The sequence below is a fragment of the Dermacentor albipictus genome, chromosome 7 (genome assembly GCF_038994185.2).
Source record: "Dermacentor albipictus isolate Rhodes 1998 colony chromosome 7, USDA_Dalb.pri_finalv2, whole genome shotgun sequence".
NCBI lineage: Eukaryota > Metazoa > Arthropoda > Arachnida > Ixodida > Ixodidae > Dermacentor > Dermacentor albipictus.
In genome coordinates this window covers 127,274,353-127,299,853 of record NC_091827.1, presented here as the reverse complement: position 1 = coordinate 127,299,853, position 25,501 = coordinate 127,274,353, and the positions used below count along the sequence as shown (strand labels likewise).

At 45.8% G+C, this 25,501-nt stretch overlaps 1 protein-coding gene across 1 annotated transcript; it reads left to right on the top strand.

The window, feature by feature from the left end:
- Nucleotides 1-71: 71 nt before the first annotated feature.
- On the top strand, nt 72-25,215 carry LOC135907114 (uncharacterized). The gene is made up of 4 exons (XM_065438770.1): nt 72-254; nt 312-1,736; nt 22,029-22,105; nt 25,134-25,215. The coding sequence occupies exons 1-4, from the start codon at nt 72-74 to the stop codon at nt 25,213-25,215; spliced, it is 1,767 nt and encodes a 588-aa protein (XP_065294842.1).
- The last annotated feature ends 286 nt before the right edge of the window (nt 25,216-25,501 follow it).

The following is a 25,501-nucleotide window of genomic DNA, read 5'->3' as shown; positions in this document are numbered from 1 at the left end:
CTCGCGGCTTCCTGGCAGTCCAACAGACGGGCTTCCGGTGGCGGCGGCGCACTGCGGACTCCATCGCTGACATGGTGTCCACCCTGGAGGACGCCAAGGCCGGCGGGGACCTCGTGATGCTCTTGCTGATCGACGTACAGGGTGACTTCGACAGGCTCCCTCACGCAGTTGCCCAGCAGGGCCTGGACCTCCTCGGCATCTGCGGCAACCTGCGGGAGTTCCTGTCGTCGTTCCTGTACAACCACACCCTCAGGGTACGTGTGGGTCAATCGAAGAGCACCCCCCGTCCAGTCGCTGCAGGCGTTCCATAGGGGTCAGTGGTGAGCCCCTTCCTTTTCAACCTGGCCATGGCACGGTTGCCTGCTGCCCTGCCAATCGACCATCACTTCCCCATGCAGTCCTCAATATACGCGGACGACATCACCCTATGGATGCCGGGACCACCGCAACACATCCGCAAGGCACGTGCGGTCCTACAGAGAGCCCTGGACACTGCGGCTGCCTACTTGTGCAGCATCGGCCTTACCATCTCGGCCAGGAAGACCGAGGCCTTGCTACTGCACCCCAGAGCATCAGCCCACCGCTCAGCTGGCCGGCTGCGGTTGGAGGGCGTCCAGATCCCATGGAACAGGGCAGTCACCTACCTAGGGCTGCGCATTGACCATCGGCTGAACTGGCTACCGGCTACCAAGGCCCTGTGCGCCCAGGCGCTTCGGGTCCGCAAGGCTATCTCACAGCTCCTTGCCCGTGGACAGGGCTGTATCACCAGGTGGGCCCTGCAGCTATTCGAAGCTGCAGTCACTTCACGGCTATTGTATGCCCTCCCTCTTGTATCGCTGCCTCCACCCCGCCTGCGGAAACTGGAGCTACAGCATCGGTCAGCAATACGGCTCTGTCATGGCGTTCCCCGAACGTCACAAGTGGCCGCCACTTTGGCTGAGGCAGGTGCCTTGCCCCTGTCATTACTCTTCCTACAACAGGGGCTACGACACATTGATCGCCTACACCATGCCGCAGATGGTCAAGCACTCCTGACCCGCCTACGCTCCCGACCAGCATCACACATGGGACGGCTGTGTGGCCTCTATAAGGAGGTCATAGGGGACACGCCTGGAAACGCTGTACAGCCTCGCCTACCACATCGACCACCAATACCTATCTCGACGGAGCTGCCAGGTGTCTCGAAGAACCGTTCCCCAACATGTGCCCTACAGCAAACGGCAGCCTCCCTCTTTCAAGAAAGACTTGAGGACCACCTTCACATCTTCGTTGATGGATCCGTGATACCGGAGACTGGCTCATCCACAGCAGCCTGCGTTGCACCGGCCCTACGAAAGAGCAAGCTGTGCCGTCTCCTGGGGCACGCAAGTTCTACCGCAGCAGAGTTAGCAGGGTTCCACCTTGCTGTGGACCTACTTGCAGAAGAGCTACCAACGACCCCGGCAGCCATCTTCTGCGACTCCAAGGCGGCAATGTTCTACCTCCAGAACCCTGGCAGGTCTAGCCTTGGGGTAGCGCTACTCTCCTCAAGACTGACGGCCCTTCAGGACGCAGGATGCTCAGTATCTCTGCATTGGCTACCGGCACACGTGGGGATCCCGGGCTACGAAGAGGCGGACACTCTGGCAAAAAGTGCCCACCACTCAAGCGTCCCCCTCAGCCCTGCTGTAACGGCTGAAGACTTCTCGAGGCACAGGCTGCGCCGGCACATCATCGCCTGCCAACCGGACAAACGGGTATCCCTGGGCCGGCCTCCACGGCCTCTTCCACAGCACGGCCTCCTACGAAGGGATGCCTCGTTGCTGCTCCGACTGCGAGTTGGCTGCTACTGGACGGCAGCCCACCGGCACCGCCTTGGGTAAGCCACCTAGCCAGCCTGTGCCTCCTGTGGTGAACCAGAAACTCTGGAACACCTCCTGCTGGCCTGCCCTGCTCACCTGCAGCACCGCGGTCAACTTCTGCAAGAGTTCCACCGCCTGGGGCTCCCATGTTCACGACAGGAAGATACCCTCTTCCCCTGTCGTAATCAGCCACCAGCCTTCCTAAGTGTCGTCGAGTACCTCGACTCGCCGGGGCTCTCGGCGAGACTATAGGACATTTCTACAAAGACGGATGGCCTAACAGCCATCCCACCACTTCGGGCTTCCTGATCGGCCACTACTTCGCTTCCAACTCTACGACCCTCTACCTTTCTCCCTCCTACCCTCTCTCTCTTTTAACCCGATCCACTGCACCCTGCTGGCGCTGAGCCGTGCTCCCGCATGGTTTGCAGAAAATAGCGCTAGCCTTTTCCCCTTCCCCTGAAGAAGCACTTCTATGCCTCAGGAACGGCAACAAAGGTGAAGTTACAATTCACATCCAGAAAATATAGTAACAAAACTAAACAAGGTTATAAAGCAAATACAGTTTGTTAGAGTACGCGCCCCAAACACAGGTGCATAGACAAAGAAATACACTACGCACAGTTAATAAGTAATCATCTTTTCTGACCATACATATACATACACCAGAAATATGCAGGCTCTCAAGAAGTTGAAGAAAGAACAGGTGAGTCATGAGGCAAGGAATTCCAGTCGGATATTGTTTTAGGGAAAAATGAATGTTTGAAGAAATTCGTGAGAGCACAAATATTGGCTTGATGCTATGACTATGTTTATGTCGTGAGGTTCTGGTTGTGTCCCTTTCGAAGCAGTCCTGTGGCTGAATGCCTAGTTTTTGAAAATACAAGGCGTGAAAAAAGCGCCGCCGGGCAGCCATTCTTCTTTCAGCCAATGGCTCAAAGGCTGCCTGATGTAACATGGCGGACGGAGAGTCCCTTCGCTTATACCGATTATATATAAACCTTACTGCTAATCTCTGGATTTTTTCTAGTTTATCTATGTTGATTATGGTGTGTGGGTCCCATACATTGGGGCGTATTCAAAAGTAAGTCTAACAATTGATATGTAAGCTTGAAGTCTAGGTACTCTTGAAGAATTGCCTAAATTATGTTTTAAGAAACCTAGCTTTTTTCTTGCCGAGCAGCAGATGTTGGAGATGTGCGATGACCATTTAAGATCAGATGTTAAAGTCAAGCCCAGGTATCTGTATATTTCCACTTGACTAATTATGTTGTCCTAATGGTGCCCATAATAGTGTCCATAGTGTCATAACTGCATGGAGATTGGTCATGTCTCGGGCGTCTGCGGTTAGATGCTGCCGTTGAGTGCGGGAGTTGGCCAGCGTTGTGATGAACTTTACCAAACCGCTTATTTACATTATGTACAGGGCTCAGAAACAAGTAAAATAACGGTAAAATGTCATCGTCGGCCGGCAGCAAATCGACCGCTGCGGCCCGCGGCAAGAAGCCCGTCTCTGGACGTCTCTCCCTTTACCGATGGTTCGCTTGCTTATAGCCCCTTCAGTCCCTCGTGGTCACGTCGCTTTCAGCCAATCATCGAGCCCATACAAGCACGTACATGCCGTGAAAGTAAACCGGCCGATCTGGCGGGTCTGGTAACACGGTCCACGCGCACCTGCGCACCACAATTGGAAAACGTCTAGAAGGGGTTGCGCTCGGATAACTTGAACGATGCTGAGAAATGTTTCGCATCTAACACTGTACAAAGAGTACGGTTTGCCCTGGCTGCGCTGTGTCGCACACTGCAGACGCTTGCCGTGTAATAAATTTAAAGTTCGGTAACTGTGATGCATTCCATGGTGCCTCATTCAAAGACTGTCCATAAATTATAGAGAAACTGCAATTCTTAAACAAATGGTTAAAATGCATCATCCCACAACGAAGCTACCCAGTCTGTACGGCGCCGGCCTAATCGTCGACGTAAGCGTATAAGAAGGGGTGCTCTTCCTACGCAGAATGTACCCAACTCATCACCTTCGAAAGCAAGTAAATATGCAATGATGAAGAGGAATGAGGCGGAGTAGTTTAACGCCGCGGGTGACTGGCCTGCGCTTCCACATACACAGCCTGCCAAGGAACGTCCCACCTGGTGTCCACTTCTACGCATACTTCGGTTCATGAAGTACCAAGGATTGAGCGACAGATCATATCAATGCTGCTCTTCCTAGTGAATGTCACAACAGAAATACTGACAAGTATCTCAACTGCAAACACTTGAAATGCCCTGCAAGTACTTGATACACTGAGCACATTACTAGCAGCCCTCGATTATAACCATGGCTGACAATCAACAATCATGCCATGAGGAGGTCAAAGAATCATCGATTATCCATTGGAATGCCACAGGACTTAGACATCAGACTCCTGACTTTCGTCAGTATGTATACTCTAATCGCTTCCCTATTATCGTAGTCTGTGAGCTAAAATTATCAAACCGAATGCAGCAATCCGGCTACGAATCAATCATGTCGTCAACCTGTAGCTAAGCAGCAAGGTCGTTGTGTTTATTCGTCGGGAATGTACCTAAATCATTCACCACGTGCCACCTGATGATGATAATCGGTATATTTGCCTCACTGCTAAGAGGAACACGCTAGCCTTTACACAAGTGGGTACCTGGTTACCCCCCTCGACCAGGTTTGATACAAACCTAGAAGACAATATGGCAGCAAGCCCTGGTCTATGGATTATCACAGGGGCTTTAGCGCCCATCACCCTATCTGGGCAAGCTCCAAAATTACGCAATGGGCCTGCGACTGGTTTCCTCTGTATCTGATCATGGACTGCCGTTCTTAATGTTGAGAGCCCTACCTTCTTACAATGTTCACATTACAGCAGTCACCTAGACTTGGCGTTTGTGCCACGTCGCTTTGCTAGTGATGAGAAGTGGTTCCCCAGTTAGGTTACGACCAAATGTTTGACCACCTATCATTCCCAAAACACAATCTGGCGAATCGGCTGGTCTACATTCGAAACCAGCATATAAGAAGCTTATCGCAAAGGTCTCCCTTCTGGCCTTCAGCAAGCGATCAAAGAGACAGCCCAGAATGTGATGTGCATGCTGACATGCTCTCCAATGTTCTCATAATCCAACGTGGAGTTGCATCAACAGTTTAGCATTCGTCGGCGTGCGGCGCAAAGATACCGACGCACGAAGTCCATCTGTGATCAAAAAATAGCCAGACGCACCCAAAAGAACATCCAACGCCGAATGGACAACTTCGAAGCTAAACGGTGCGCATAACCTTGTGAATCCCTAGACCCCCGAAAACCTCTTTCTCATTATGCAGAACCGTGCGAGGACTATGTGTATTTCTCGAACAATGCGTGGCATTCACAGCCCTGGCACTTTTCTAACATGGAGAGGACAGCGAGGTAATCGAAGATTTCCGCAGGGAGATTACAGGTATATCAGAGCACACAGGCTCCCTTGGTACGAATATCACGCCGCATTCACGGGATCAACCTGCCTTTCACCACTGAGGAGCTCGATGCGGCTCTTGCTTTGTGTAATCAGTCGCCGTCGCCTGGCTCAGACGGCATATCGTACTGCATCTTGTGTCATCTGGCTGAGCCAGGACGAAACGCGTTGCTCAATCAATCAATCAATCAATCAATCAATCAATCAATCAATCAATCAATCAATCAAATCTTTATTTAACTTTGTAATACAGTATGCAATACAAACTGGGTTCAAGAGAGAAAAGGCAGTCTCTACGACCGCTTGACGAAGTTCTCGAACCTATTCCTATGTTCAGTGCATCCTAGCGGGATGAAAACGTTGCTCAAGATTGGAAGACAAGCCGTCTGTTGCCACTCCTCAAGCCTTGACAATCTCCGCTAGAGCTAGTGTCATATTTCCCAATCGCTCTCGCTAGTTGCGTATATTTTCACCCCTTCTATTAAGAATCTCTCCTCGTAGGCGAGATGAGGGAACGCATGATCATTGCCAAATTGGAGTGGTACATGGAACACTACAAAGTTTATCCAAACGCCATTGCTGGTTTTCGACATCTTCGCAGCTCCATTGATAACGTCATCGATCTAGTCACTTACGTTCAACGTAAAAAGAGATGTAAATTTTTATCTGTTGCTATGTTTTTGGGCGTAAAAGGAGCTTATGACAAAGTTGTTCATAACGCCACATTTGATGCTCTTGAATCGGTTGGCCTTGGTGGCCGAGTGTACCGCTGGAGCTGCAACTACTTACACAAGAGCTACTTTTTGTGCAAACCGGTGATGGTCTGACATTTTAACACTACACACACCGCGGTATTCCCCAGGGAGCCTCACACTATTCAACCTTGTTCTTGTCAGTCTCGTAGATCCCATACCAAGTGCTGTACAAATATCAATTTACGCCGATGACATCTGCGTGTGGACGCCAGGTGCGCGCGAGGCTACAAAAAGCCGCGACTTCCATATTGGTGTATCCTCGTTTATAATTTAGTGCCACTGCTGCTGCTGCTTCCGGTGTTGTCATTTGACCATGCCAACTGTCACCGAAATATCCAAACGCGTGGAACAGCTAGAAAATACCTTTAAACACAAACTTGATAACCTGCTTCACAAGATAATGACAATTGTAGCATCTAAACTAGATTCCCAGCCTTCCTTGAATATTAAAGGTCTAAAGGACGAGATAGAGACTAACAAGGAGTCTTGATTTTCTGTAGAGGATGGTTGAATCCCTCAAATCTGAGAAGGAAGAACTAACTGCAATGAACAAATCCCTGATTGCGAATAACGAGTCTTTGGAAAGACCAATTGGTGATCTGGAACAGCAGTCACGAAAAAACAACCTGGAAATCAAAGGCGTTCCGGTTACCCAGGGTGAAGACCGCATGAAAATTCTTCAAACCATTACCTCTAAAATAGAATGCCCTGTTTCTGGTGGTGATATTGATGTCATTCATCGTGTTCCGTCTGCTTCTGAGACAAAGCATTCGCTTGTCCGATTTCGCTATCGAGCCTTGGAAACCGAGTTCATCGGCAAAGCCTGAAAGGCACGCCTTAACAGTTGTGACGTCGGATTCAGCAAAGCACGAGGCAAAGCTGTTTTCGTAAATGACCACCTCACTCCATAGAATAAACAAGCGTTCAGCAAGGCCTTGCAACTAAACAAAAAATAAAGTGTTTTTTTTTGTTTGTGGGCCGACGACTGCGTCACCAAGGTGAGGCAATCTACTAATAGCAAAGTTTTTCGCATAAGGAGTGACTCGGACCTTGCGATATACAATTAAACCGACTAATCTTGCTCTCTTTTTTTCTCTCGATTCCTCTTATTCTGATCAGATTGCATGTCGTACATTTCCGGTAATGATATTCAATCCTATTTTTGGTATAACAATCATTCAGCGAATCATTTCAATTCACGTAGTCTTCGCAAACATTTTCGCGATTATCAGAGTCTATTGTCTCCTTGTCTTCATTCTTTCTCAATTCTACGTATTTCTGAGGCATGCCTGAGTGATTTCGATAAAAATCTTTATGTTTTTCCATTATACAATTCAGAATATTGCAATCGCATTTCATCACAACTTGGTGGCTCAGCTACGTTTATTCAGTCTGATATTGGATAAAGCGTGGGCTTGATCTTCACTTAAATATCTGTGACTGTGAGTTGGTGTGGATTGAGGCTGACCATTCTGTAATAGGCACTGATAGTAATATTGTCTTTGGTACCATTTATCTATCACCACATTCGCCAATTCTTGCTTTTTGTGAAGCACTTGACAGTATTCTTGACATTCTTTCAAAGCAAAGAAAGTCCGTTATCATCTTGGGTGACATCAACATTATTTACTTGATGCTTCCTTATCTTACCTAACTCAGTATGTCAGCTGTTTCCAAGGTTATGGTCTTGAATCTCTACTCTCCCTTCCCACCCGTTGCACTAATAATGGTTTGGGAACACTTATTTATTAATAATCATAATAATAACTTCCTTACTTCCATCAGAGATGGAGGAGACTGTGGGTAAAAGTCGCTTTAGATGCAAGCGACTTGACTACAGCCCGCAGCCTCCTTTACAAGGCAAACAGCGATTGAGCAGGAGACATATATATATACATAGCAATTGACTATATGCGAAATATGCACAAAAATAAACGCAAGAACATAACTGATCTGAAAAACGCTCTTCAATTATTTAAGAAAGCTTGAGTGACAAAATGTTCACGCAAAGCTCGTACACCAGTTATATAAATGTCAGGACCTGATTTCAGAAACAAATTTAAAAGTGTTGGTAGTGTGTATGATATCTTTTGTGTAGAATATTTGGCACGTGGAGTGACCACCTTTTACTGTTCCGTACACCTTGTGATGTAAGAATGCGTGGTCCTGGTAAGATTAGAGAACTCATGAAGAAACATTAAGTTCTCTTTTACCTCCCGTTTGAAAGCTTGACTTAACTTGTAATTATAAAGGTTAAAAACGGGTATTATATTTGCCATCTGAAATAAGTCTGATGTGTGGGCATTGTAAGGCAGGTTAAAGAGTACTCGCAAAAAATTTTTATGAAGTATATGTAACTTTTCTAGATTTGTATGTGATGTGGTACCCCACATGAGCAGACAATAATAAAGTGTAGAAAAAAATAGGGTGTTCTAAATAAGAACCTTGATTCTGTAAGGTAAAAGAGGTCTCAGCCGCACCATCATGCCAACTACACGAGACAATTTGCCCAATACCGATTCTATGTGCATGTCCCAAAGCATATTTTGTGTGAACCTAACGCCAAGTATTTTAAAACTGTCTACAATTTCTAGGTTTACATCGTCATAAACAAGGTTGATGGAACTGAATATTTGCTTAGATTTGGGGCTAAACATTATTGCTTTTGTTTTGTATATATTCATTTGTAGACAGTTTTGTTTTGAACATACATGAAGAATTTTCAGAGCAGTGTTAGCTTTATTCTCAAGGCTACTAGAGTCAGGTGCCGAAAAAAAATATGCTGGCGTCGTCTGCGTACATTACGTATCTTGCATTTTATAGATATTTACTAAGTCATTTATATATATGATAAACAGGAACGGGCCAAGAATACTACCCCGAGGAACGCCTCTGGGGTTATGCTTCAAATTTGAGCGGCTATTGTTTATTTCAACATATTGATAGCGATTATCACGATAAGATTTTATAAGGCTTCCACAGTGCCCTCGTATACCGTAGGTTTCAAGCTCATCAAGTAGAACCGAGTGAAGGATGCAATCAAATGCTTTAGTAAAATCAATATAAATACCAAGGACAATGTTTTTAATTTCAAATTGCGATAAAATAAATTATTTTTGATGGAGTAGTGCTAATTCTGTAGACCGTCGTTTTCTAAATCCAAACTGTGCTCGAGAAATTAGGCTGTGCTTGTCACAAAAAATGGCTGTCGCTTAGCTAAGGTTAAGCCCAGGATGCGAAGCATACTAGCCTTTATTTTAGTTGTTGAACCACTGTTTAGCCTTGTGAACTGCTGTTGCTTGGCTATATTTGGTTCGGCTAGACGAAGAAACAACTCATGCGTTACTCTGCTTCGCCTTCAAGAGTGGAACGCGACAGCGTTCCCGTCGACCCGCCAAGGGGTGTAAGACAATGGGATACGGCGCAGCGACTACGCGCCCCGCATTGGACGCGGTGAGCGTCGAGCAACGCATCGTTCGGCGCGGCAACGAAATGTGCGCCTGAGCAAGCGACGCACGTCTGACAGCTCGTTTCTAAGGCAACACCGCATTCACTAGGGGCGCTTTTGTACCGCTTTGAAGCATCGTACTCGTGGCTCAGTGGTAGCGTCTCCGTCTCACACTCCGGAGACCCTGGTTCGATTCCCACCCAGCCCAACTTGCAAGAGTTGAGCCAAAGCCACCTAGAAAATCAGTCTCTGTAGCACGCCGCAACCTTCGCTTCTCATTCCAACGATCAGCTCTGTCTCCAGGAGGCATCTCACCTCGTGAGTGTCTACCAGAGGCAAGCGCAGCTGCTTATATACCGCCTCGAGCGACGGCGCGAGTTGGAGCCCCGTTTCTCCTCTGTCGTGACGTCACGGTGTCACGTGGTATTGAAGGCGACACCGCCGCGCCTGAGGAGCTGTGTTGAGCTCTAGTAATATGCTTCGCATAAAAACTTCGAAACCTGCATTAGTATTAGTTTTTCTAGACCCTGCGCTTGCCATGCGCTTTCGAACCTTCTTCATCCTCCCTCCACATTCATTCTCCAAAGCAATATTACAGATCATTTCCCAGTTGCACTTTGCTTTGAGAACAGCCCTCACACTAATACTGTAAGCTTTGTTAAGAATATATATGATCGCGACAAATACATAGAAGTGGTATCTAATTCTCATTGGTCTTGTGTCCCTCCAATGAATAATCTTGAATCAGCATACACCGCTTTCATCTCTATAATATCCGACTGCATATCTTCATGGACAACATGTGCACAGTGCCACCAACGTTATTCTTTCCGTACAAACCCATGGTTAACAAAGGGATTAGTTAATAGCCTGCGTAAAAAAGATAACTTATATAAAAAACAAAAAGACAGCCATTTATTGTGCACCTGCTTGATGGTTACAAGCAACATTGTAACATACTGAATGCTCTTATGAAGGATTCGACAAAGCGCTATTATCCAAACGAAATTAAGTGTACTGGTCCAGATATAAAAAAGCTCTGGCGCTTAATCAATTCCTTTCTCAATGAAACGATGAGTCAGCCTATAGCCAACATTCATCAAGAAGGATCAGTAATATCTAACCCATTAGATTTATTTAGTTATGTATTTATGCATTTATTTATTCGGTATATCTATATCGCCTGCACGGTATTATCGTCGGGGGGTTAAAACACAGGTGGTTGCAATGGAAACATATTCAGCAACATCAAAAGAATACATCAGTAAATACAACATTTGTTTAGGCACTGAAATTCGCAAAAGCGGAAGACAGGCTAAAAAAGTACCAAAGTAAGCAACAAAGTAACTAACTAACAAAAAAGTAGCGTACCTGCAGAGATGAATAACAGGACAATAAGAAATATGGCTCTCAATAGCATCTTCAAAACAAGACGCTGCCACCACTTCATCAGGGAGCTCATTCCAATTGTTAATCGTGTTAGGAAAAAATGAATACTTAAACACATTGGTACCGCACTGATAAGATCTGTATTTGTTAGCGTGGTCTCTCCTAGATGAAGCTTAATGCGGCTCCTTGATGAACAGTGTTTTGTCAATACCGGTTTTGCTGTTTCATATATTATAAAGGAATTTAAATCTTAGGATTTTCCTGCGTGAAGAAAGAGTTTTGTAACCCAACCCTTCCCGTATTCCGGACCCTCTGATAGTAAAATTATAATTTCCTGTTACGAAGTGTGCAGCTTGTTTCTGGACGCGTTCTGTTTTGTCTGTGAGGTGTTTAGTGTACGGATGCCAGGTAACGCATGCATATTCTAGAATAGGCCTAACGTTTGTTCAATGCAAGGTTGCCTTCAGTGACGAAAAAGAATGCTTAAAATTTCGTCGGAAAAAAGTGAAGAAAACGGTAAGCTTTCGCGCTAATTGAGTTAACATGATTAGTCCAGTCAAGCGTTTCAGAAAACGTAATTCCGAGGTACTTAACATCCTCAGCAGAACTGAGTGCAATGTCATTTACGCAACAGGAGCTGGGGAATTTTTTTTTTCTTCGTAAACTGCACATGGTAGCATTTACAAGTATTCAGAATCATCTGCCACAGCTTGCACCAGATCGATACTTTTTCAAGGTCATCCTGTAAGACAGGCATATCGGCATGACATTTCACTGTACGATACATGACGTATTCGTCGCCATACAGTCTAACTGTTGATTTAGGCCTACTACTAAATCGTTAATATAAACTAGGAACAAAAGAGGCCCAAGCACAGAGCCCTGATGCACTCCCGATAGCACGTGCATTGGAGCCGAGTTTACTCCATTAAGAACAACTTCCTGTTTGCGCGGGTGTAAGTAATCATTTATCCAGCCGAGAATATGTTCACGAAGGCCTAGGAATGATAATTTTAAGCAAAGTAGATTGTGCGGGACGACATCAAATGCTTTCCGCAGATCAAGAAAGAGTGCATCTATCTTTTCACCGTGGTCCAGGCCGAGTGCAATGTCGTGAGTGAATTCGGCTAGTTGTGTTACGCACGAAAAACCAGAGCGGAACCCATGCTGAGCCGAGGTGGAAAAGTTATTTGTTTGAAAATGTTTCATCAGGTTAGAGTACAGGGCATGTTCGAGAGTCTTACAGCAAACGGAAGTTAAAGATATCGGCCTGTAATTGCCTACGTGTGTTAAACATCAGAGTCACGTTTGCTGTCTTCCAATCTTCAGACAGATTTTGATTATCTAGCGACTTGTTGAATAATATTACTAAGAAAGGCGCTATCTCTCTCGAACAGTGTTTCAAAATATGATTAGAAATTCCATCGGGTCCATGAGCTGAATGCAGGTTCAGATTAAGCAACAAAGCCTCCACTGCTTCCTAGCTCACGGCAATGTTTTCCATTTCCGGTAATCGTGTCGGTGTGTAAGAGATAGCAGTGCTACATGGCTTTGTAAAAACTGAATGGGAATACTTGTTAAAAACTTCTGCTTTTCTTTTGTCTTCTTTAATAAGGTTACCATCATTTGCGATTGCCGGGACGCCAGTGTCATCGTTCTTGTTGCTCTTGATAGACCACCGCACCTCTTTCAGATTTGTTTTTAGTTTATCTGGTAAGGCTTGTAGATAGGCATCCTTCGCAGCGTTCAATTCACTTTTAAGTTTTGTGCTGATATTCTTTAGCTTTTTGTACATGCTTGGGTTTTTTGTTTTGCAATATATTTTGTAAGTTCGGGATTTTTTCTGAATTGATGAACGGAAATCCTTATTAATCCAGGGTTTATCCTTGCAGCGCTTAGTCGAGACCACTTTAGACGGAACAAAATCTGAGGTCAATGAAATCAGTTTATCCTTGGATATGAACCACAGACTGTCGATGCTACTAAATGAACTGTAATGCGCAAATACAGACATGAAATCATTTAGCTCATTAGAGATAGCCTCATAATTACCCCTTTCATAAAAGAATACCTTTCTCGGCCGCATTTTGGTAAATTCTATTTTTCTGCAACGAATAGTGCCTGCCACTACTTCATTATCACTAATGCCTGGTACTAGTGCAATGAAGTCTATGATATTTTTCTGGTTGCTAAAGAGCAAGTCTAACGTATTTTCGTCTGTACATCCAAAATGAGTAGGAAAATCAATGAACTGGAAGAGCCCATAGGTCATTATTAGTTCGCAAAATGCAGACGGAAGCAATGTCCTATTATTCTGAACAGGACATAGGTCGTGCCATTCAACATTTGGCATGTTGAAATCGCCAGAAAGAGTTACCGTTCCAAATGGCTGGGCTGACAGTGTCCTTGAAAGGCTGATAAATGGTTCAACAGTGTACAGATTAGGTGGTCTGTAGAAAGAAGCGACAATAAGGGCGTTTCCATCTGAAAAGCATAGCCTGCACCATACAGACTCTGAGGTACCGTCAGCTCGAAGAAATGGTGGACTTTCAATTGTGTCCCGAACTAGAACAAAATCCACGTGGTCCGTCTGAAACCCTTTTACGGACGCTGACGAACTTCCTTATTTTTGTTTTCCTTGCTACGGGTGTTTTTCTTTATTACTTTCATTTCCATGCAGCATCGGGTCGATGCTTTTTAAGAGGGGGGTATTGACACGTGTACTTATATTTATCGGGCGACCATGGTAATCATTTGGACTCAAAATGAGTTGAAACATGCCTTTGAAGTTAAAATGCACAAAATCCAGCCCTTAAAGTCATGCACATGAAGTTTTAGCCTATGTCAATCTTGCTCAGCGAAAGTTAGACCTAGTGCTGTCAAGTTCCAGTGCCGGGCGTGCTACCAGTGGACCCGAACTTAAATATTGACACGTGTACTTGTCTTTATCGGGCGACAAGTTTTGCCGCCGAACAAATGTTATCGCACAGCGCGGGCCGCGCCAACATGTATCCGAAGTTTCTGTAAAGTTATCGATGCTTCTATCCGCTGTCTGTTGTCGCCGAACCCTATGTTATCTGATTTCATCGCCTGACGCGAATGGCGTAGAACTTTGTAGAAGGCAAGCGGGTCCCAACGATTAGTCTGGAACGTTCGACGACTGGTGTATAAAAGCCGACGCGCTTGACCCACTGATCAGATTTTCGACGATCACCGATCATGTTCGCCGCTATCGTTGTGCTATTAGCGTAGCCTGTTTTGTGGGCGCAGGTTCGCCCAATAAAAGTTAGTTTTGTCTTTCACAGTATTTGCTACTGTGTTCTTCAACGTCACCACCACGTGACAATATTCTGGGTATATAAAGCATTCATTGACAGCTGTATTATCTTACAACCATAAAGAAAGCCCATAAGTTATGGTTTCTTGCAGGCAACTAAGCAGAACATCTATCAACAGATAACCAATGCACGTGCTCTCGTTTTAATCCTAATAATTTAACGCAGGCGTACTTTTCGCAAGGCTTCAAGGCTGGAGCCTTCACAAAAGATGAGCTGCGAATTGATTACTGCTCTGTACACGTGCAGAAATTGAACTAGTTATACTTTACGGCCGTACCCAAAAGCCTATGAAAACGAAACTGAAATTCATAGCAAAATGTACAACTGTAAACAAGTAAAAGAAGCAAAAAATTGCCTCGCTGGCGCTAGGATTTCTTTAACAAAATATACGATTTTTTGTGCCTGTTTTGTAGCCCTACACCAAACATTTCTGTGTTGAATTTGGTTACCATGTATGCAAACTACATTTAAATACTACACAGTGGCAATGAGGCTGACCAGTGATCAGGTTGACCTACAGGATAGAAAAAGAACACTGCTAAAGGACAATTTAACCAAAAGGCTGATATTAGGAAACTAATGTCAACTTCACAAAATTATCCCAAAGCACTTGAAAGGTTTTTCGATGTTTATTTGATTAAAAGAGGTTTCGATGAAACTGTACATATGCTCAAATGTATCATTCCAGTATTTCCTTGGTTGACTTTACCGGCGTCTGTCAGAGATACACCGCGTCCGAACATTCGCCCCAAGGTCTCTGCAGTGTCGGAAGTATCTCAAGATACGTGCCGTAAGCGCTGTGGGCAGAATGTAGTGACCTGCCAGCGTTGCAGTGGGCAGCGTAATACCACCGACTGTGAGGCACCGTCATTAACATGTCCCAACTGCCCCGGCGCTCACGAAGCAATGTCGATGGATAGCCCAAAGATGCAAAAGAAAATTCATATCTGCGCGAAATGCAAGAGACAAATCTTCCCCTAGAGAGGCTGCTCGATCAGTACGCCAAGACAGACAACCTGCGCGTAAGGAGCGCGACCCAGTGACTTCAGAAGACCCTCACTGCAGAGTATAGCGGCCACGACAACCTCTGTCTGTGCCGAGGACGGTAACCGCACCTACAGTATATACGCAGAGAGCGCAGGGCGACCTTTCGTAGCCCGTGAGTGGCAAAGACACGGAGTGGCCTTTGCTTCCCTGTAGACCCATGGGCACGACGCCATGTCGTAGTGTTCTTGTACGCCAAGGAGTGACTGCTATGGCTAGTAAAGCCGACGACCCTACAGGCAAGTAGGGAGCCAAAAAGAATTATAAAGAAGGAGTTGAAAAAATGCTCGAGCAATTGCTAGAATCGATGCGCGCCATTTTCTTCGGTCTCCAGACTGCAGTCGATAAAGGTACCGTGCATGTTGTCGCCATCCCGGAGCCGCTTATCGCTGCTTTTTGCATAATTTAAAACGTTTCTTGGCGCTTGTGCTGGTCAGGCAGAGAAGCCCGCAAAAAAACTTCTTCGTTGCGCGTCATTGTGAAGCATGAAGTAGATTCGGGACTCCAGCCATGCTCTGGAAGGCGGATGACACTTCTTAATTACTTTTCCCGGACTATGTTGATAACCATGAGAATACTGAACTCACCTTCATCGTTATGCATCCTTCTGTGTCAGCATCTCCCCTCATCCAGTCTTTACGTCCCCATTCCCCCCTACCTCCGTGAAGAGTAGCAGGCTAGAGCATGCCAGCTCAGGCAAACCTCTCTGCCTTCCTTCAGATAAATTCTCTCTGTAATACAGATGCTTACATGTGAAAGTCACCAACCCCCAGCAAAAAGGTTCATTAGAGTACGGTCGGTGGAAACACTCATTTAAAAAAAAGCTAACTACAAAATTGCTCAATAAAGTATGAAAAATGCATATTTCACATTCTGTAAGATGTTTTAACGTGTCCTAACGATAATGTACACTTCCAATGAACGAAACAATGTAGAGTAGCATTTGGTACACGTAACGTACAATAAAGACTTTAGCGCACTTCTAAGCATATCAGCCACATAGGCGAACAAAGAACGTACTATGTTTCGTAACAGTAACCGATAGCATATGGCGAGGCCGAGCTATAAAAGTCTGACTGCGAGTCGGCCTAGTTGGAACAGATTCATCTTAAAACTTATTGTGCGCAAACAAGCAGGGACGAAAAATAGAAGAAACACAAGGACGACCACTTGTCCTTGTGTTTCTTCTATTCTTCGTCCCTCCTTGTTTGCGCACAATAAGTTTTAATATAAAAGTCTGTTTGCGAACTTGAGAGGAGCACCACAATTACACCGGACGAGTACAATATGTACAGCACAACAATAAGGAAAACGACAGTATGCACAATTAAAGTTAGAAAAAAATATATTTGAAGGACTCTGTCTCGAAATTCCTACTTATACAGCCTCATAAGCCGTACAAATATACAGGACGCTATGAGAGCAAATAAAGGCAATCAGTCCTGCGGTGCACACAATTCTTGAATATGTGCGGCTCACAGAGCATCATGCCCTGCCATTATATACGAAGCCATCGAGCCAATTTTTGCTACCAGGTCACTTGGCAAACTATATGCATGCAATTTTTTGTGCCTCTGAAGCCCGTCCCGCACGCTCAATTACACAGTTAGTTTGTCGATGTCCAAGCTATTATGACGATTGCTCTTCACAAAGGTCATGTCGCTAAAACATCTTTTTACGCCAGGGCTTGAGAGAGGCAACAGCAGCACTGTCATGGCGAGCGTGGCCAGCTTGGCAAAGAGATTCTGCGCGTCCTTATAGGAACCGTCTTCGGCCCCGAAACCATCGGTTGTATTCCTAGAACAGCATTTTACGTAAAAGACATTTGCATTAGTTGCCCCTCTCCTATAATGACATGTGGCGACTTTAACGCACATCATTCGCTTTGGGGAGATAAGACTGCAGATTCCCAAGGCAAGGACCTTGTCGCAGCCGCGGATGCTGCTGACTTATGCATCGCGAACGATGGCAAACCAACTTTCTTCAGACCACCAGATTCATGGAGTGCCATAGACCTCGTGATCCATTCTAAAGACCTTGTCTTATCGTCAACAACGGCCCCAGACAGGATGGGCAGTGACCACTTTCCGATCTTCACCATCATCACCGGATTTCACACTGCTGGGCGACAATTCTGTGCTGTGACCCGCTGGGACACATACAGAGAAGCGCTGGATGAATCCCCTGGTGAGCTGTTCGCAGATATGCTGCGGAGCACAAGAGTGGCTACCTAAATGTTGAAACTGCCAGATCATTTCGCTACTCCTGATTTGAAACTAAAGAACCTCTGCGCAGCGCGCAGGAGAGCGGAGCGAAAACTAATGAGGAAAACGGGAAATGCATCGGCGAAAACTGAATACAACAGGAGAAACGCTGTCATCCGTCGTCACACAAAAAGGTTAAGACGAGTTCAATGTGCTGCTTTCTTTGAGAGTTTATCGGCGTTTACTCCCATGACAAAGATATGGGGAGTAATGAATAGTCTATCCGGAAAGATTCGCCTACACAGGCCATTCGAAGCACTTGCTTTAAAGCAAGGAAAAAATTTGCAAACCTTGCAGAAGATTTCGCAGACGTATACACATCTGGAAGATAAGCAGGAGTATCGAACCCTTTGTTGTCTGAAGCATTCCATACCATAGATACGCCGTTCACCTTTCGTGAGTTGGATTTGGCGCTTAGCAAATTAAGAAGACGCTGTGCTGTGGGTCCCGATTCAATCAGCAATCAGACGCTGACGAATCTGCCATATGAACGAAAACGAGCCCTTCTGGACATATTTAATCACGTCTGGAGCACTGGAGAGATCCCAGAAGCGTGGAAGACAGCATGGGTGGTGCCAGTGCTCAAGTCCGGAAAGGATCCTGCAAACCTCACCTCATATCGGCCAGTATCGCTAACATCATGCGTATCAAAGTTGATGGAAAGACTAACATGTACGAGGCTAACATGGTATCTTGAGCAAGGAAACAGACTGCCATCATGTTTATTTTTTTTATTTATTTACAAAATGCTGCAGACCGGATCGGTCCAAGCAGGAGGGGGTACATACATTTGTTAGTAAGCACTGTGCCTTAGGATCAGCAACAATGGGGAAGTTATGATGTACATCCAGAAAATATAATAACAAAACTAAACAGGGTTACAAAGCAAATACAATTTGTCAGAGTGCGTGCCCCAAACACAGGTACATAGACAAAAAGCACACTACGCACAGTTAATAAGTAATCATCATTTCTAGCCATACACATAGATACTTATATACAGGCTCTCAAGAAGTTGAAGAAAGGAGAGGTGAGTCATGAGGCAGGGAATTCCAGTCGGATATTGTTTTAGGGAAAAATGAATGTTTGAAGAAATTCGTGCGGGCAAATATTGGCTGAATGTATGGCTAAGTTTATGTCGGGAGGGTCTGGTTGTGTCCCTTTCGAAGTAATCCTGTGGCTGAATGCCTAGTTTTTGAAAATACAAAGAGTGAAAAAAGCGCAGCCGGGCAGCCTTTCTTCTTTCGGCCAATGGCTCAAGGGCTGCCTGATGTAACATGGCGGACGGAGAGTCCCTTCGCTTATAGCGGCTATATATATACCTTACTGCTAATCTCTGGATTTTTTCAAGTTTATCTATGTTGATTGTGGTGTGTGGGTCCCATACTATGCTGGCGTATTCAAGAGTAGGTCTAACAATTGATTTGTAAGCTTGAAGTCTAAGTACGCTTGAAGAATTGCCTAATTTATATTTTAAGAAACCTAGCTTTTTCCTTGCAGAGGAGCAGATGTTGGAGATATGGGATGACCATTTAAGATCAGATGTTAAAGTCACGCCCAGGTATCTGTATTCTTCCACTTGACTAATTATGTTGTCCCCAATGCCATACGTAAATTTCATTTTGTTGATCTTATTCGTAGCACATAAATAAACGGTTTTATCATAATTAATTGTCATATCCCACTTGTTACACCAGTCTGCAAGGAGCTGTAAGTTCGAATTTAGGACAAGTTGATCGGATACAGAATGAATGCTTTTGAAGATAATGCAGTCATCGGCGAATAACCTGGCCGACGTGCTTAGTTCCAGAATACCTAAGAGGTCGTTAATATATATATTAAATAAAACAGACCCCAAGACTGAGCCCTGAGGAACACCAGAGTGAACATATAAAAAGCAGGAGCAGTTGCCATCAATTTCCACATATTGTTTTCTCTTTTGTAAATATGACATAACCCAAGCGATGATACAGGAAGGGATACCCATTTCTTTCATTTTGGTTATTAATTTGGAGTGAGGAACCCTATCAAACGCCTTGGAGAAATCCATAAAAATTATATCTACCTGACCACCACTGTCGAGAGTTTTTGTTAGATTATGTACGGTATCAATTAGTTGTGTAGTAGTGGAAAAACGTTGCCGGAAGCCATGTTGCCTGTTGCTAATTATTAAATGAATAACCGGATTTCGTCCATGGTTGAGTGCCCAGGACAGTGTCTTGGATCTACTAAGCCATATCGAGCGCCATCGAGTAGACGGCCTTTCCACACTCGCCATCTTTATGGACGTTGCCAAGGCATACGACTGTGTGCTTCATACAGGTATCATCAACGGACTCCGAGCCATGGGCGTCTCTGGAAATGCTCTTCGATTCGTCCATGAATTTCTCAGTGATCGATGTGTCCAACTTAAGCTCGGAAGTATAGTGAGTGACAAGCGACGAATTTCCCTCGGCGTCCCACAAGGAAGTGTCCTGTCTCCCTTGCTTTTTCACGTTGCCATGGCCAGCCTCCCAGATGCCCTGAAAGTAGGTCGGACGGCAGTCAAAATGTCCATCTACGCAGATGACATCTGCATTTGGATCTCGGGGTACCAACACAAACGTTTGGCCCGGATAGCCCAGGCCGCAATCTGCACTATCCATCGCCACTTATCAACGCTTGGTCTATCTTTATCAGCAGAAAAATCTGCCTTCATGCTTTTCCCGGGAGTGAGACGCAAGTCAACACGTCTGACGCTGAATATCAGAGGGCATTCAATTCTTCGTGCAACACATGTTCGATTTTTGGGCGTCACCATCAACAAGAAGCTAGTGCGGCGTGGTGCGGTCGAAAGTGTTGTGGCTGCATCAGTGCAAAGAGTCAGCGCACTTCGTCGATTGGCAGATGTACGTTGGGGAAACAATCCTATATCCATGCTTAAACTGAACGCTGCACTCATAACAAGCCGCACTCTCTATCAGCTCCCTCTGATATCACCGTCATCGAGTCAATTCGAGCGCTTGGAGGCAGTGCACAGAAAGAGACTTCGCTTCGCGATGGGAGTTCCAACGGTGGCTTCAAACAAGAAAGTCACTAATGAGGCAGAGTCTCTTCCACTCCGTCTCTTGGCATCTCAGGCCTTGCTGATGCGGCTATTAAGGATGAGCGAGTCACGCGCAGGCACGGCGCTTCTCCGGCGGCTAAGAGCAAGAACTCGCTCACATTTCCATGCGGCGCTGAACACCTTCCGATTTTTAGGATTGGAATGGCCTAAACGAAGTCGCCTTGACCCGCCATGGTCTTTTCGGACGATACCTGCAGCCTAAATGTACCCAACTTGCCGACGAAACGCACCATTTCAACTGCCGAAGCAAAGTCTATTGTGCTGGACCACTTGAGCACTGTGATTCAAAGCCATCTACAAGTGTACACATATGGCTCGGTGTGCGCAAAACAGATAGCTGTGCAGCGGCATTCTGCATACCATCCCTTGATGTGTCATGGTCTGGCTGACTGGATCGCGTAGTTTCTTCTACAACAGTAGAAAGCGCCGCAATCACCGCGGCTTTGCGAAAACTACGGGCCTTTTCTGCACGAGATGTCGTGGTGCTGACGGATTCCAAGTCAGCATTACAGAGATTACATCGGGGCCTACCTCTAGAAAAATTTACAAGGCAGTCTCTGGCACTGATTGACGATCTAACGAGCAAAGCATTTAACGTAAGGTTTCAGTGGATTCCATCACACGTAGGAATTGATGCACACGAGGAAGCTGACGCCCTTGCACGCCGAGCGCTGACATGTGTCCCAAAAGTGAAAGCTCCAAAAGCTTTTCAAAACCCTAAGGGTGCAATCCGCCTTCACTTTAGAGAGATGCACAAGAATCCACACGAATCCTGTGTGACTCATGGACTTACACGCGAACAAGCGACACTTTTATACCGCATCAGGACCAACTCCGCGTACACCCCTGCTTGGTTCTTCAAGACTGGGCTTCGCGCTTCCCCACTCTGTGTTTTCTGTGGTGACAGTGGCATATAAGAAGGGAGAAGAAGCACGTGCTTGCTGCGGTAAAACTAGGGAAACGATAGAGCACGTTGTAGTATAATGTGAAGATATCTGCCTAGCGGTTGATTTAGGAATCACTGGCCTCCTTGAAGCCCTTGGATTCACCGAGAGCAGGGGGAAAGTAAACATGTCCGCACTAGGGATTAGTAAGAAGTGATCGGAAGATTGGTGGAAGAAAAGTATGGAAAAGACAAACAACGGATGCGTAGAAAAACAAAGTTCACAATAGGGGCTCAGAAAATTTATTTATGGGAATTATTCGTGTCTTTTTTAACATAGGTAGGACATTAGGCAATAAAATAACAGGAGTTTGGTGGAGCAACTCACTGCCCCGGTTACAAAAGGGGACACTCATAGCATCCATCCATCCACCCACTTGGGTGCCTGAATGGTTTCTCCCTTGCTGCCGCTCTGCGCAGGTTGAAGACATTCTTCGAAGGGGCACTCGCCACCTCGACTGGTTTCTTCCCGACGGCCGCCATCAGTGCGGCGACAGGTGCGTGCAAGGAGCTGCGGCCGCTTGGTGCTCCCTTCTTGTCCCATGTCAGTTCGTCAGGTTAAAGAGAAAAAGAGCGATCTGATAAACATTGATGCTGCCTCCGCCAACATTTGCCAGAGCTACGAGGGTGCCCACCATATGCGACGGCAAAGAGCCGGCCGGGCAAGACGTGTCCCAAGCGCACAACGGGAAATACTGTACCGAGCGGCTGACGGCGGCACGGTCGCCGAGGAGTGCGAGTTGCGCTGACAGGAAAGAGCGTGCGACTGCTAAATTAGTGTAGTTTGAGCCTGCACACAGTCTGACGAGCACAGGCATGCATATTCTGAACAGTCTCTTTTGCGCGAAATGCAGTTCCGGTGGTGCAAAGTACGGTAGGGAGGGAGGTACGTATTGGCGTTGTCTTCACTCTGCACGAAGCGGGGGAGTTCGGGTGCCCGGCGTGCAACGCCAGCAGGGGCAGACGGCGCGAGATCTCAGCATGCGCAATGCATTTTCTTTTTCGGTTTCCCAGGGACATTTTCAAAGCCAAGCGTACATGCAGCTTCCAGATCTTCCAAATGCATTTATTTAGGCCTAATTCACGAGGGAAACCACAGCGACTGCTCAGTTGTTTTCCGAAATTGTATCATTGTAGATATATACGTTTTTGCTTGTTAATACTACGCCATTTTATTCTCGTACACTTCTTCGAAGAGTAAAATATTATGATGTTGGTAGTAACAGGAGTGCCATGACATCTTTCTTTGCTCAAAATATATCTAGATAGAAATAGCTAGGGGTAATTGTGGCCGCTGATGCATTCTGTGGTCATCGCCTCGTGATACAGCGCCTCGTTATTTGCTCGCGCACAGATATTGATGAGATACGGAGAAAGCCAAGTAAGGCTACTTTCTGTGTTATAAGAAGCCCGTTAGAACGCGAAAGCCATTGGAGGTCATCAGCTGTCGACGCCGTAGGTCGCCGTGCAATCAAGGCTAGTAATCTGAAAGATTGTAAAGCACTCTGACACGCGCTCGTGGCTTATGTTCTTGTATTTATTATTTGCAATATTATCTATGCCTACGGAAGTCATTTGTGTCCTTTGAATCATGCACGTGCTTCACGAAGCTTCGTAAAACCAAATAGTATCTGCTGTCAGGATATAGTTGCTGCGGAAACGAGCCCAATTGTTACAATCCCAATTGCCATCGGAAAAATTTTGATATGAAAACTGGTCTAACCAGCCAGCTTACTCGATTCCATCTCGAGAGAGAAATTCCGAAGCCTTATCCTTATTTGGATTTATTGTCCCCGCGTCCTTGTGAAGGAAAGCGCTGAGCTCAAAGCGGAATGGGCAATGGGAGTGGCACAGATCGGCACACTGATTCACGAGTCGACTCACTCGAAATCAGTCAAACTACACACTTGTGTGAGGCTGACTGAATTTTGATGAATCTGAGTCCGGGTGAGCCTTAGGCAAAAAATTAATGCTCTTATTATTTTTTATTATATGGTGCGTTCTGCAAAAGGAATAGCTAACGTCAATGCGACAGCGGCAACGTCAAAAGTTCATTCACGCGTCGCGCGCCCCACTCTGAACGGCTGCGTCGAGAGGAGGAACCATCGCGGAATTGCGCTACCGCCGCGTTGAGGCTGTTTCACATGGCGCGATTTTCAGTCAGCGATGCAGCGAATTCCGTCGCTCAGCGACCGCCGCGACTGGATTCCAACAAGTTGGTCGCGCCGGCACTCAGTCGGAGCGATCGGCGCGATGTGGGCGGGGCAATGTGTGTTTAACCGTGCGTTGGTAGCACTGTGGAGCAAAGTCGCGCGTCAGTTCTAGCTATGTTTAGGGCGCACCCACCGGCGTTTGCGGCTTAGGAGCTTCATGAACAGTTTTCTTTTCTGCCGCTTACACAATTCGTTTGAAAGGAGAAGCTGCACGCTACCCAGGTCGGGAGAAGGACGCCGCTTCAACATAAGCCACGTACCCATTTGATCACCGCCGTCGTCAACCACTTCATCGCTACAAATTGCGCCAGCTGCTTATATACATGCACACTCAAAAGTAGTTTGTTGTTCTGCAAAAGCAAATACTCATCCAGGAAAAAAAGTTGCGGCTCCCATAGCAACAACGAAACTAGAGTGCACTAAACGGAACCACCCTAATGACTCCGCACCCCTTATGAAATTATGAGGCGAGTTTCACATGAAAGTCTGATGCGTTTTGACATCACAGCCATTAGACTTTCTGGTGAGTTTCTTTGGAATTTTCTGATCCTAATGGCATTCTAAAACATATTGGCCACCATCTTTCTGTAGAATTATTGACGAGTGTTTTTTCTTGTGAGCATGAAATGTCTTCCTAATGTGCGCTCCAAAGCAGTTTTCTTGTGACTTTCTCATGTCTTCCTAACGAATCTCTAATGAGCTTATACATTCGACTGCTGGTGCTCATAGCACTCCTATAACGAAATTGGCCACCACGTGTGGTGAAATTTTCTTCTGTCCCAATGGCAGTCAGACCTTATTTAAATATGTTACCTGTGCGTGACTGTCTTTGGAGCTTGATATATGCAGCCTGTTTGCATGTATGTATGTCCAGCGAAGATGCAGCACTTTTGAAAACATGTACATGGGCTCTACTTATGCTGCATGTTAGACATCACTCAACAAAAGAAATTTAACAAAAACATTTATTGGGCATATCAATGCTTCCTTAAATGCAGAAGGAGGTTAAATGAAAGGCAAATACAGTATCAGTCTGGTTACGGATGTGATATTTTCCTTTCATTTAATCTCGCTACATATCATTGAGGACAGGCTGTTCTTGAGGTGGAGTGTCATCTTGTAAGTTCACGTGTACCCTGCATGGTAGAAAGGACAGAAAATTAACAAAACTTGGCAATCAACCACAGAAATACACGCTGTATCACTTGCTGCAGAACGATCTGGAGATGTTATAGCTAGTTCTGCGAAAAATTTGTGTGGTGTCGGGTCACACAAAGTTGTTGAGGAACGACTGTGTGGCTTTTGGGTGCAGCAGTAACTACAGTAAGCAGAAATTCCTCTTGGCTGTACAAATGTGCAACGTGGATCAGCTGTGGCATGTGTACATGTCGTGAACTACTTCAGCTATATTGGTTTCCACTTGACAAAGGACAGCAGTGCTGTGAATTGCTAGCGTGCATGAGAAAATCTATTACTTGGCATGGAAATGAGCGTAGGAGTGTTTGTGTACGGACAACCCAATGCATCCCACAGACATCCAAGTGCCAGTCGTTATAGAATATTTGCATCAGTTACTGGCACAGTTCTCATAGATTTCAAGCCTACTATGTCATGCCTGTGTTGGCCTCCTGAATGATGGCATATATCCCATTCAAGAAATACACCACACCATGTCTGACG